Below are 13,472 nucleotides of genomic sequence, written 5' to 3'. Positions count from 1 at the left end.
TTGTGCATTCTGTATTTTAATAACATTTCTGAATTTATAAGTTTCATAATTATTTTAATATGGAACTCACACCGTGTCATGCTTTTGTTGCATCATTTCACAGGAATAAATTGAGCAAGGGCTCCTGCCAATTCATGAAGAACTTCATTTGTTCTGGCTATGCAGATTTTAAAGGAGAGGAAAATAGGGGGTGTTCCCAGGGTTAGAACTGAATTGAGAAACAATTTACCTACTTAACCGTAGAAGGAAACTGAAAAAAAAAATTAATTGCTTCCTATTATTAAAAAGGATTAAATGTTTATCTGCATTAAGTTGAGGAAAATGGTTTGAGCCAAGGGCATATTGTTAGGGAAGATGGGTCATATGACATTTATCATTTACAAGGGTTCTTTTTTATACAGGTATTAAAACCAAATGTCAGCATTTCCTGCCTTAAGAAATGGGATTATTACACAGAAGAGACTTTAGCTACAGGCCCAACCTATGACTGGACTATGATAAGTGCAAAGTGTAGTACCTTGGATGAAACAGATCAGATGGATATGTCACCTTCCCACAATAAGAGAAAAATTGTCTGGCCATGCTATGATAACCTTAATAAAGTGCAACCTGATGCCATCACCAACTTATTTAGTGTAAGTATAACCACTTAACATATTCATGTAGCTTTATTTTTTAAAAAAAAAAATAGTTTTCAGTGTTTTTAATAAAAACAAAAAGGCAAGATAAGAAAATTTAGGAAGGGAGAGAGTCAGTTTTTAAAGTAATTTTAAAACTTTCACAAGGAAATTCTGCATTTACTTTATTGACCATTACCTAAATCATATACTATACATACATATTATTTTCTGACTATATATCCGCATCAGTACAGATATCATAATTGATGAAATTATTCAGTTTTTAAGCTACTGACTCCATTAAACACTAGATTGCCCCCAAAAGGAATGCCATTTTTTTTCTGAATTACAGCTGACTAAATCTGTTTTCTGTATAGATTTTCTAGTAAAATATCCAGCATAACTAATATTTAGTATGTGCATTGTTCAAGAACTTGCTGGAACATCTTTTGATTAATTGTGAAGTACTTATTCTGGTATTTTGGAGCTTTTCTTGGCATCCACAGAAGCTTTTGTTAAAATGGTAAAAGCAGCCCCATCACTTTTGGCATTCATGTGACATGACAAAGCATATACAAAACAGGCTAGACTTAAACAGAGCAATGCTACTTTCATAGGATAAAGGCTTTGGGAAATATATTCAGATATTGTGATCTGTCTGTATCTACAGAGAACAAAATTATGCAGTCAGTAGCTTTTCCCCATAATACTCTTTGGAAAGAAAAGTTGGACTTCAAGAAGCAGAATAAAAAAATCTATTAGTATTGGAGAAGTCTCTTGAGAAACCTATGAATAGCTAAGAAAGCAAACAAATCATGAATGACCAGGCTCAAATTATCCTATTTTAGATACATTATGAAATGACCTACCTCTCTTGAGAATGTGTCATGCTGGGAAAGGTAGAATAAAAGATGACCAGCAGTAAGGTAGATAGACTTAATTACAGCAGTGATAAAAGCACCTTTAGGAACTTTGAAAAGCAGGTTGAACACAGATAATCCTGGAAAAAATATTTGGGAGCTGCTAAACATCAAACTGACTTGATAACTCTTTAAAATCCTAAAATTGGATCAATTATTTGTAGCAAATATAATAACAACACAGCTGATCACATTTAGGACTCCTTAAGGATTAACTGAAGACTTGGAGCTTTGTCTTTATATCAGAGACATAGGCTATAAAAGTATGATATGAAAAATATTGTTCTGATTCTTAAATAATTTGGGCTATCAGATCAAAGTGCCAAAATCTAGAGGACCAATAAATGGCAGAAAACAATTAGGGCAAGCTAGTAGTTATAGTATAGTGGAATTTTGTAGTCCTGGTCTAGTAGATCTGTAATAATCTATAATAATCTAGTGATATTTGTAAGTGAAGAGTACTGTGGTATCTGTAACAAATCCTGGGAGATTGAAGAATGCTGATATTGCTGAAGAATGATTGATAATGCTGATGCTGAAGCACTGAGGCACTTGGGAAAAAATTGTTTCTGTCTTATTTTCATTTTCATTTGATTTCATTTATAGCTTATTCATAGGAAATAGCTCTAATAAGAGACAGTAAGGGAATTCAAATTCCCATTTTAAAAGCAGAAATAGATTATAGTTTGGCATTCAGATTAAATAAGTCCATCTCATTTCCTTTTTTATTATAATTTAGTACCGTTTGTTTAAAAAAAAGTGATACATGTTGATCTTGGCAATGTAAAATCTTGCGGTCACAGCATTGGACTTGAACTGTGTAAGTAAGTTTTAAAACACTTATCATCATTTTCAACTGTAGCAAGAGGTTGTAGCTCATGTGTTTGAAGGAACAACAGAAAGATTTAACCTTATGGAAAACAAGAAAAAAAAACATTTCAAATGTTTTTAGGAAATTGAAAGACTGGAGAACAAATTAAACCACAGCCCAGAAAGGTGGCAGTCACTGTGGGAAAGAGTTAAAGTAAATGTGAAAGAAGATTCAGGGAAAGACAATGTAAGTATTTTGACAAGAATCTTCAATCTTTCAGCAAAGGCTAAAAATAGTTGTCTCAAAATTCCACGTATATGTAGCACTGTTAAATTATTGAATTTGGCAGTGCTTGCATTTTAAATTCTTAACATACTTATAGTACATCTCTGTCAGTGGATTCACATTTCATGCTGAAATGTGATAATGATTTATTACTGCCAGATAATGCACCCAACCATAGTACTAAATTCCACTCCCCAACACTGTCCATCTTAATTATTTAAAAATGTTTTAGCTTTCTAAAAATTAAATCATATATATAGTTAGTGGTTGATAAATCCAGGTTAAACCATGAAATATGGTCTTGACCTAGACTTATAAAAAATGTCAGTGGCTTCAATGGCTCCTTTCAGTACAAGGACTTGGCACACTATGAGCACCCTTGGAGTAACATAGGGTAATACAAGGATGTTTGCAGTGAGAAAGGATAAGTAGCACTGCTTGAAGAATATGGAGGGCTGCAACAAAGAGAAACACAGAAGAAACATCCATGAACAACTTTTCCACTTGCATAAGTCTGATTCCAAAGCATTGACTAAGAATATATACTATAAATGCAAAGGAAGCCAATATAAATTATTATTCTTGCATTTCAATCAACCATCCCTGTGCAGATCATCTTAATCTTGACCTTTAATTTATCCAGTTCCCTAGTTATGGGATAAATAACTTTCATACAGGCTAGCCATGCTCACTCAATTATACTACCATTCATTTTTATCTTGAACATTAATATTTATAGTGCTTATTTCAATTCTAATTTTGATGTATCATTAAATATAAATCTCCAAAGTACTCCTTCCATTTTCCCTTACTTCAGTTTCATCTCAAATAACTTCACCTCTTTTTGTTTAAAATCCATTCATTTACAGGAAGTTCCTTGTTTAGCCCTCTTTACCTACTTCCAAAACAAAGTGGGCTTTTTTCCCCATCAAAACATTTTCTATCCTTCTTTTAATTTTAACTTTTTCTACCAAATTCCTTGCAGCTATGATTTTCCCCACTACACGTGCAGTCATCTTTTACTTTTGCTGTAACTGTTTTCTTTACTTGCTCTTTTCTTCATTCACTTCATATCATTGTTCTTCCCAGCATTCTTTTTCATGCTGCCATTAGCATAATTCCAAATTTCTTGGGTTTTTTGTAACCTAATTCTTTTCATTCTATTTCAAGCATTTTTTCCAGGTTCCACTCTCGACATACTGTAACCGAATAATGATCTGTCCCACATTACATCTCTCATGCATCCTTCACTAAATCTTTTATTTGTTCATCATAAACAATCAAATCAGTCATGCTTTTTGATGAATTCCCTTTCGATGTGTAAGCATTAATTTCTGCTTAAATCAGAAAACAAAGAGATCTTTATGTAAGCAGATATGCAAAATGCCATGCACTCACTCAAAATGTTGCACAAGTTTTCCTAAAACTCATCCGTGGTTTTTCCATTAGCATCATTCACTGGAGCACAACATGCAGCTATTACCAACATGTGACTTCCTACTTTCATATGCACTCCCAACAGCTTAAATAAATCACAAATTCATACTTTCTGACATAAATGTTAACCATTTCATTCATAATTAGACCTACATCTCTACTCCCCAGCATGTATTCATTGATTGTCTTCTTCAGATCTACAGTATTAGGTCCTTTCTTTTTTAGTTAGTGTCTTGATAGAGACACTGTATATAGCACAGATATTGTGATGTTTTAGCATTTGAATGAATCACATTGCAACGTACTAGCTAATCAAAGCTACAGTAATTGAGAAATGAGAAATTTATGACCAAAAATGCATGCCACAAACACTGAATAAGTACTAAACTATTTTTATAGATCCTTTCAAGTATCTTTTTTATTAGAAACTTTATGTGCCAGCTGTAGTGTCATGTGCCAGCTGTTACAAGAAATATAGCAATTCATTTCTGAAGTGTTTAATTCAGCCCCTGGATTTCTGTCACAAGGTTAGATTTAAGCAGTCACTAAAAAAGAGGTAAAGTATCTCTCTTTGGATCTTTGGCTAACCCACAATGTTTTTTTCAACCCCACACCATGTTACATTACCTTTTAAAGCATCGGAGACATCCTTCTGGCTCTTCGGCAATGTCTGTCAACCTGCACTCTTGTCAGAAGAGGTCTATATTGCATCTACCAGACAGTGGCTTGGGTGAAGAACGGAACAGCAACATTTCATCTTCCAATGGTGTAGAAAGGAGAGTAACAACACTGTACAATCAGTTCACATCAAAACATGATGAAAATAGGTAATCTGGACTATCAGACTATGATACAAGTCTGGCTTCCTTAAAACACTTTCAAAAGTGTTATATTTGCTTTATTTTCATTCTGTTTCAAATGACTCACAAAACATCCTTTATTAAAATTACTTCTTTTCCAGTTACAGCTTAATCTAGTTATTTATAAGACACATTTATTACAATGGAAAATAGTGCTCTCCAGATGGATTGGCTTTTGGCTGTGTTGGCTAGGAATTCTGAGAATACATAAAATCAGGTTAATTAACAGAAGAAAGTGTCATAGTACACCACAAATATTCAGTGTTCCACAGATATATTTAAAAAAATGTGATGCGATAATCAAACGAAGGGCTCTTAAAATTTAAATGAACCTTAAGTGTTAAATCAATCTTAATCATGTTCACTCTCAGAAGAATCTGAAATCTTTGGTCTATAGCAGTGGGTCTCAACCTTTTTAATGCCACGACCCCAACTGGTCGTAAGTTGAGGACTACCCAACCAGTCGTAAGTCGAGGACTTTCCCTGCCCGGGAGCGCTGCGCATGCGTGGTGCTGCCCCCTGCGCCGGCCGAGGCGTAGCTGGCAAGGGGCAGCGACGGTGCAGGGCGACCACTGGCTGGGCCACCAGCTGGCCCAGCCCAAGGGAGGTAAGGCACCCGCTGGGCCCCACGCGCTCCAGCAACCCTCCCTTGCCCGCCGGCCTCCCACCTCCGACCCCTGGCCCTCTTTTACTTACATTTTTAGTAGTTGCTCAGCAGGGAGGCGTGGAAGCTTCCAGACAGCTTGCCTTCACTGCAGACAACTTGCAGCACCGTTTGCAGACTGGGGCTTTTGGCAGGCTCAGCAGGGCAGAGACAGCCTGGACAATTCCTATTGGCTTTTGAAAGCCAATAGAATTAGACTCTATTCAAGAGAGTCTATTCTATTGGCTTTCAAAAGCCAGTAGAATAAAAGGGAGTAGCACAGCTAAGGAAAAGGGGAAAAAAATGGCAGACTGCATTGTTTGGTGACCCCCGTGAAATGGTCGTTCTATCCCAAATGGGGTCGCGACCCACAGGTTGAGAACCGCTGGTCTATAGTTTATTTGTCTGAAATGAAGGGTAAATTCATATTTATCAGTTAAGAAAACTGAGAATTATTATACCAAAATAAATAGAGAGACTGGTTATCACACTTTACCAGCTCCTACTAGCTCCAGCCTATGTCAGCCTGTGCCTGTGACTCATGCACTCACCAAACCTCCATATTGGAGAAGGAATTTTGAAAAAACAATATCACCCAATATCAAAACACTTTACACATCCTGCTCAGGAGACTTGAATTAGTTCAAGCTGCTAATGTTTCAAGCTGTTAACATTTTGCACCCCATTAGAATAAATGAGTTACAGTAAGTTAAAACCTGCAGCTTGATGTTGAGGTAATGGATATTACTTTGGTAATGAATTAATAGGAAATTTCACTAGGGCATATTGTTCTTTGCTTTAAGTTCTGTACTATGAATTTGACTGAATTAATAAACATCATTAATATGTGGCTATTTTTATGATTTCCATTGCTTAAAATACCGTAAATGCTGGCGTATAAGGCAACTTCCGCGAGCGCTGAAATTGGCGCCAAAGACAGGGGTCGTCTTATACGCCGAGTCGTCTTATACACTGGAAATACTGGTAGTTTCCGGCATATAAGATGACGTTCTAGGAATGCGGCCCGGCTATAAAGACGGGGGTCGTCTTATACGCCGGGTCGCCTTGTACGCCGGCATTTACGGTAAGAAATAACATTTCTTTTTCTTCTAGATCTTTTGAAGGTACCCTTTACAAAAGAGGAGCTTTGCTAAAAGGTTGGAAACCACGCTGGTTTGTGTTAGATGTTACAAAACACCAGGTAAAGTGTAATAATGATCTGTAATATATGTGTACCATCAGCTTTCAGGAGAGCAGGTTGAACCCCAGAAGTATTCCTCACCCACCAATCTTCATCTGAAATGTTGTTTCTTTTCTTTGTTTATTTAAATGTACATTATTCTTTCATTATATTTTTGCATCATTTTCTTACCATCAGACTTCCAAGACCATATTGAGCTTTAAATCAAACTTGCTTTTATATATTTCAGATTATTAAGTAGGTACTATGGATTGTGCATGCTTCAAAAAGTACATTGAGAAAGTGCTTCAAATTTCACTTGAGCACAGTAATTGTATGCTATTTTTTTTCTCAGACTATCATGTGAAAAAAGGTGCTACATTCTTGCAAACTTAATCATAAAACTTCTACATTAATAATAAAATACTATTTTTGAATGCTAATTTTTAATCAGTCTTAAGAAATTATTTTTTACAATGTTGCTTATTTTTAAAATATTAATAAAGATTACATTATACATTTTCTCAAGCACATCCCAATTATCCAATGTATTTGGATTTTTTTCTTTACTATCCTTAAGGATTTGAAATAATTATGAAATGATTTAGAATTTTCAGTATTTTGATTAAGGTATTTTATTAATTAAGTTTCAACAGTTATAAACCATTTAACCCTTCCAAAATGGTTCAGAAGCTGTAATCCTGGACATCCCTTATACTGCAGCATGCCTTTTAGCTTGCCTTCTTCCCCTTCTCTATATTTGCTGTGTAATCACTTTTATGCAGAGGTGAATTTTAGGAAATTAAAAAAAGTTGTCCACGACAATCATAGTTACTCGATATACAGTTATTCACATTTTCAGTATAACAATGTCAGACTTTCATATTACTGTGCTGGTTGCTTTTTTAACGTTTACTGTTTCTTTTCCTTTTTACCCTAGCTAAGATATTATGATTCCATGGAAGATGCTTGTTGTAAGGGCCATATTGAGCTTGCAGAAGTAGAAAGTGTAATCCCCGCTTCACCAACTATTGGTGCTCCAAAACATGCTAATGAAAAAGCTTTCTTTGATGTAAGTAGATTGGCTCCAGACTACCATCTGCTTTAAATTAATAACAACAGTTTGTACTCATAATCTGTGCTCGTACTAATCTGTGCAGAAATACAACTCCCTAATTTTTCTCAGCCAGATTTAACTACAGTGGACATTTGCAAGAATTTTTCTGGGAGTGGGGGTGATCTGCAGTATAGGATGTGACTGTAATTTGCACATAGAAAGTACACCAGTGTAACATATCTCTCCATTGCCCTTATATATCTGATGCTACATATTTTAAGTAACACCCCCTTTAATGTCATTTGATTTGTCAAAGGTAGGTTCCCACGTTCTAGAATGGGAGTTTTGGAAGCTGTCTTACATCAAATCACATATTTGTCCATCTGGCTCACTAATATTTATGTGGACTGGCAGAAGTTTTGCAGAGTTTCAGATTGACGTCTCTCAGGCCTTCCCAGAGTGACTATAGATTTAACCTGGGATTGATCCAAGCAAAGCAGATGCTATGCCACAAAGTTCAGTCTGACTCTTAATTCACTAGACCAGTGTTTCTCAACTTTGGCAACTTTAAGATGTGTTGGCTTCAACTCCCAGAATTCCCCAGCCACAGCAATAGAATCTGTGCAGAATGTTTCTTAAATAAGGACATGGAGAAATAGATACATTTAGCCAGTACTCTATTTCTACTAATAGAAGAGAATATACTGGCTCAGGATTGAATTGCGGGGTCCTTGATGCTCTTTGTGGTTGTTTTCATAAAGACATCCCATTACCTGGCTAGGTAACATCTTCAGTGCTAGAAAGGAGTGGAGTTTACTCTCTGTTTATATATAGCAGTTGTTTTGTCTTCAACACACCCAAAGATGGTGAGGGTGTTGTTTTCCCCTTGGTAGTTCCTTGATTAAGCTGTTGTTGACTGCTTGATTGATTGTTTGGTTTTGCTCCTGGTATTAATCCCTGCTTATCTAGGTGTGGGTTGCTGGCAAGGAATTTGATTCTTTTCTTTTTTAGCTTTTTATTGTCTCTTGGTGTGTAAATGTGGTTCATCTATATGCCTGTTGGTGTATGATTTGTCTGAATGCCAGGCTTCAAGTAATTCCCTAGTATTTTTGGATGTAGTGTGATCTAGGATGTTCAAGGTTTCCCATTTTAAACTATGCTAAAGTCTGTTCATGTGTGGTGAAATTTTATCATGTCTCCTGACTCCTAGTTGGTGTTTATGGATGCACTTTGCTAGTCTCTGCTTGTCTTTTCTTCTTTCTTTTTTGGTTTACTTAAAATATTTTGGAGTTCATTTGGCTATAAATACCATGTGGCTATAAATAGTCCATTAGTGGTTTCAGAGAAGTTTTTGATGCAAAAACATCTTTTTCATATCTTGTGTTATGAGCTGCTATATGTAAAAGAGAGAGCAAATTCCACTCCCTTCGAGCAATGAAGATATTACCCAGTTAGGCAATGAAACATCTGCACAAAAACAACCAAGTGACAAAGACTCCACACTCCCTTTTCTTTCATAACTTATGATCAGCCATTTTTAGGGGTCACAGGATTGCCGAAATAGATGGGCCAAAATTTGTGAAATGGATCTACTACTATTTTTTTCAATGGATAACCCTGGGATCTAGATATTATCTATCTGCTTAACAACCTGCAGAAAACTGCAAAATAATGCTTGATGTTGGATGGACTAGATGAAGAAAAAAATAATGTTTAACACATATTAGACATAGGAGCTCTTGAGCAGTCAAAAGGCAAATAAAAAGATTGCTACTTTAGTATTAAGCAGCTCTTAAGGAAAAGATGGGATGGAAATAATATATTGGAAATCAATTTCTCTTCCTGACTTTCTTCAGTTGTGAAATTCCATTTAACATAGTTGGTAGCTCATCCTGAGGTTGTATGATCTAGGTAACACATATTAGACTGTATTATCTATCAAACAGAATATTTGATAATATAGGAAAGGAGAGCAATTTCCAAAGAATCAAATTGCCTCAGCATTTAAAACTGCTTGAAGAGAGAATTCTCTCTTTGCGGCCGCTGAGTCTATTGTTGTGTACACTCTATTTCCTGAGAAAAGTAGGGGAAAATGTCTGATTCATCGAATGAACTACAGATAACTTTTGTCTTACAACCATAATTGAGCCTGAAATTATGGTTGTAAGTCACGCTGATAGTTAAGCAGGTCCCCATATGACCACACCCAATTTTATGACCTTTTTTGCAGTGTCAATAAGTAAATCCAGTGTTCACAATGTACATTTTTGCCAGAAACTGGAATTAAATGCTGATTTCTGACAAAAAAAGTTGTAAATTGAGATCATGTGATTACAGGGCACTGCAAACAGCTATAAATGCGGAGGGAACCCCCAGAACTTCAAATCTGGGACATAAGTAGCCCTTGGGAGGCCATTGTAACTTTCAGTGGTCACTAAACAACCGGTCATAAGTTGAGGACTACTTGTATAGTAGAAAATTTTGATTTGCTTGCAACTTCTCATTGCAAATTTCCTATGCATTTATAGACATGATTCTCTTTTCCAAATGGTAGATTTTTGGAGTTCATGAGAACAGCAGAGCAAAGACTGTAATGGCAATAGGATTCATGAAGTATGGAAATCAAGTAATCAATACTGCTTTTATCTTTTAATTTTAATTGTGCAGCTAAAGACAAGTAAACGAGTGTATAATTTTTGTGCGCAAGATGCACAGAGTGCCTACCAGTGGATGGACCGGATACAGAGCTGCATTTCCGATGCATAATAAGGAATTTATTTTTGCTATCATCATCATCATTTAAAAAGTATCTGTTGATATGCCTGAGTAACTCTGTTTCCAAGAAGAATTGTTTATTGCAGTTCAAACAGCCTTATATTTCAGCCACAGTGCTCAGAACATCATATTTCTTTTAGTTGATAATTTATATAATGGCTCGTTCTCCATTTGGAAGACACTAACTAACCTCATTGCCCAGAAAACCTCATCTTCAATACAATTCCAGGCTAAGTGATCCCAGCGGGATAACTTTTTTCTAGACACAGGAATGAATAATCCAGCAGAACACTTAATTTTTGGAAAATAATCCTTTATCTTTAATCTTATTAGCTTCCTATTTTAGAAAAAGGAATTCGTATTCAGACCAGCAATGTTTTCTGAGAAAGAGGTTATTTAAACCTTTAAACCCTGGAGACCAATAAAAAGACACACTCAAGGCACCATAAATTAAAAGAAGCGGTTTCTTTTCTGCCACTTGCTTTCTGAACATTCTGTCTTGAGAACTATCTTACCATTTTTCTACTAGTTAATTCATCTTTGTAGATGAATGGAAACCAAGATCAGGCCTCAGGAAGAGGAAATGCTAACAAATACAAAAGTTGTATATTAACTTATGTGCTGTTCTGTTCATTGTAAAAAGAAAAAAATGCACTAAACAAAACAAACACTTGCACTGAAATCTTTGAAAACAGGCATTTTGAAGGAGAGAAGTAAATTATTTATAGCAAAATGCTAGCAAGATAACAACAATTTAAGATAATGATATGTACATAATTTGGCTTGATGTGATGTAATTTGATACTTTAAATGTTTTTGCACATAAATTGGAAGAATGTTTTTAGATTTTTTAACATTTGCCAGTGTAGTTTGTTCATCTTAAAAATCTCTGACAATTTTTTTACAAACCAAAATAAAAGCTTTTCTTGATAGTGACTTTTGAGTGTAACAGCCCTAGAAAGAAAATATGTTTTCTTTAAAAACTAATACATTAAAATTAATAGCTCAATGTTTGTTTATACTAGCCAGTATTTTCTAGGGTTTAGTGATGTCACTTCTAAGTTAATGGCTGAGTTCACATGTAATGCTAAGTCAAAGTTTAATGGAATAAGGGCATCTCACTTGGACTGATGAATGAATTTCTTCCTTTGGTGTTTTGGAAGCTGTCATATTAAATTCCATTCTAAGAGCTGAATCTGGACAGTGATTAAACTTCACTAAAGTTGGCTATAACAAGCCATTGGTTTTTTAAATAGCTTATTTTTTTACTAACCAGAGTTAAAATTAACCACAGTTTATTATTATGAACCTTAAATTATGATTTATCAAAACTAAATCAAGAACTGTTAGTGTGCTTCTCTTACATATGTTAGAGAACAAAAAGAAAAGGGGAACCCAAAAGTCCAAAGCTCTCAGTAGTTCCCCCTAATATTAAACCATGGTTTAGCATTATATGCAAATCAAGCCAGTATTGACTAAAACTGATTTCACTTGTAGGATTTCAGTTTCTGGAATTGTTTACCTTTTTTAAAAAAAAACCACTATTTTCCCTATTTTTCTAATGAATAGTGAATACAGATTTCACACTACACAAAATAGGAAATATTTCTTTTTTAAATATATTTGGATTTCCAAACTTAAAGAAATGAAGGATTTTTCTAGCATTTTCAGCTGATAAATTACCACTTGTGAAAAAAATGGTGTTTGCACATTCATGTACTTTTCTTTGTATATGAAGTACTTTTCTATGTGCTTTGTAAAAAATAATGATTGTGTTTGTTTTAAAGTTGTTAAAAAATATACACTACTCATACAGTTATAACTAGGAATTTTAATTATTTTATATATGTTCCATAACTAGCATTTGTTATCTAACTTGTAATAAAGATACTTCATATGACAACATTCCTTCTTTACCCAGTGGAATAGTTAATACCATATCTTTAATTGTATAATTTAGATCCCAAGTTATCCTATAATAAAATTCATATTTTTGTACAGAAAATGCCATTTTGCATGTGAAAAACTGTTCTTTGCTCTATTTTTTCATTGTTAAATTCAAAACATTCCATGAATATCACAAACTGGCCATATCAGTTAGCTGCCTTGAAAAGTTAAGCTATGTATTTCATTCTGTGTTGACTGAATAAATAAAAATTGTATGAAACATAAATATGGCTAAAAGATACAAATAATATAATAGCAACTGATTATTCAGGTGTTATTGGAACTGTCGTTGGAAAGCTCATATATCTGACTGCAACTTGTCCTTGGGAAAAAAAATAACCAATTTTTTTCATGCGGCACAGGGTGGATTTAATTTAAATCAGGTCGATTTAAATCATAATTTAAATCATGATTTAAATCACTAGTAAAAAGGCTTGATTTAAATCAACTCGATTTAAATCATAATTTTTAAAGAGCAGCTGTCATCTCTGTCCTGCAGCGGCTCCTCCTCTGAACCGCTGTTGACTCACCGACAGTCCCATTCACTTTAATGGACGGCTGCACTCTTTATTGCATTGCTTGCATTTTACACACATAACCCATAGGTAGAGGAACTTTATTAAAATGTTCCCAAACTGGGTCTTTGATACAGCTTGCTGCCATTTTGCTTCTCAAGGGAGGAATAAAGCACTTCAAGCTATGTGCAGAAAGATCACAAGGATTATAAGCTGCTTAGAAGGTTTCGTTTTTATTTTTACTGCTTGCCCTTCCTCCTCACACTCAGAGCCTGGTACAGATGCATTTCTCTTCAAACATTCGTACAGTTTGTAGTGTACATATATTTGCAAAACAACTTTGTTTTATGATTTATCTCATGGTTACTGTGAAATTGTGTGAATGCATCAATGCAGTGCATGTTATCTCAGCTTGCACAACT

At 34.9% G+C, this 13,472-nt stretch overlaps 1 protein-coding gene across 2 annotated transcripts in view; it reads left to right on the top strand.

Annotated features, from left to right (window-relative positions):
* SBF2 (SET binding factor 2) overlaps nt 1-12,783 on the top strand; it is a 228,370-nt gene extending 215,587 nt beyond the window's left edge. For both annotated transcript variants that reach the window (XM_039350252.1, XM_039350253.1), the window contains 6 exons: nt 402-635; nt 2,493-2,597; nt 4,710-4,900; nt 6,690-6,777; nt 7,697-7,828; nt 10,481-12,783. In XM_039350252.1, the coding sequence (XP_039206186.1) occupies nt 402-635; nt 2,493-2,597; nt 4,710-4,900; nt 6,690-6,777; nt 7,697-7,828; nt 10,481-10,579 (849 nt within the window). In that variant the 3' untranslated portion in view covers nt 10,580-12,783. The remainder of the gene's footprint in view (nt 1-401; nt 636-2,492; nt 2,598-4,709; nt 4,901-6,689; nt 6,778-7,696; nt 7,829-10,480) is intronic.
* The last annotated feature ends 689 nt before the right edge of the window (nt 12,784-13,472 follow it).

This window comes from Crotalus tigris, unplaced genomic scaffold (genome assembly GCF_016545835.1).
Source record: "Crotalus tigris isolate CLP2741 ecotype Arizona unplaced genomic scaffold, ASM1654583v1 scf7180000018308.1980950, whole genome shotgun sequence".
NCBI classification, from domain to species: Eukaryota; Metazoa; Chordata; class Lepidosauria; order Squamata; family Viperidae; genus Crotalus; species Crotalus tigris.
The sequence above is the reverse complement of the archived record's forward strand: the minus strand, read 5'-3'. Positions and strand labels throughout refer to the sequence as shown.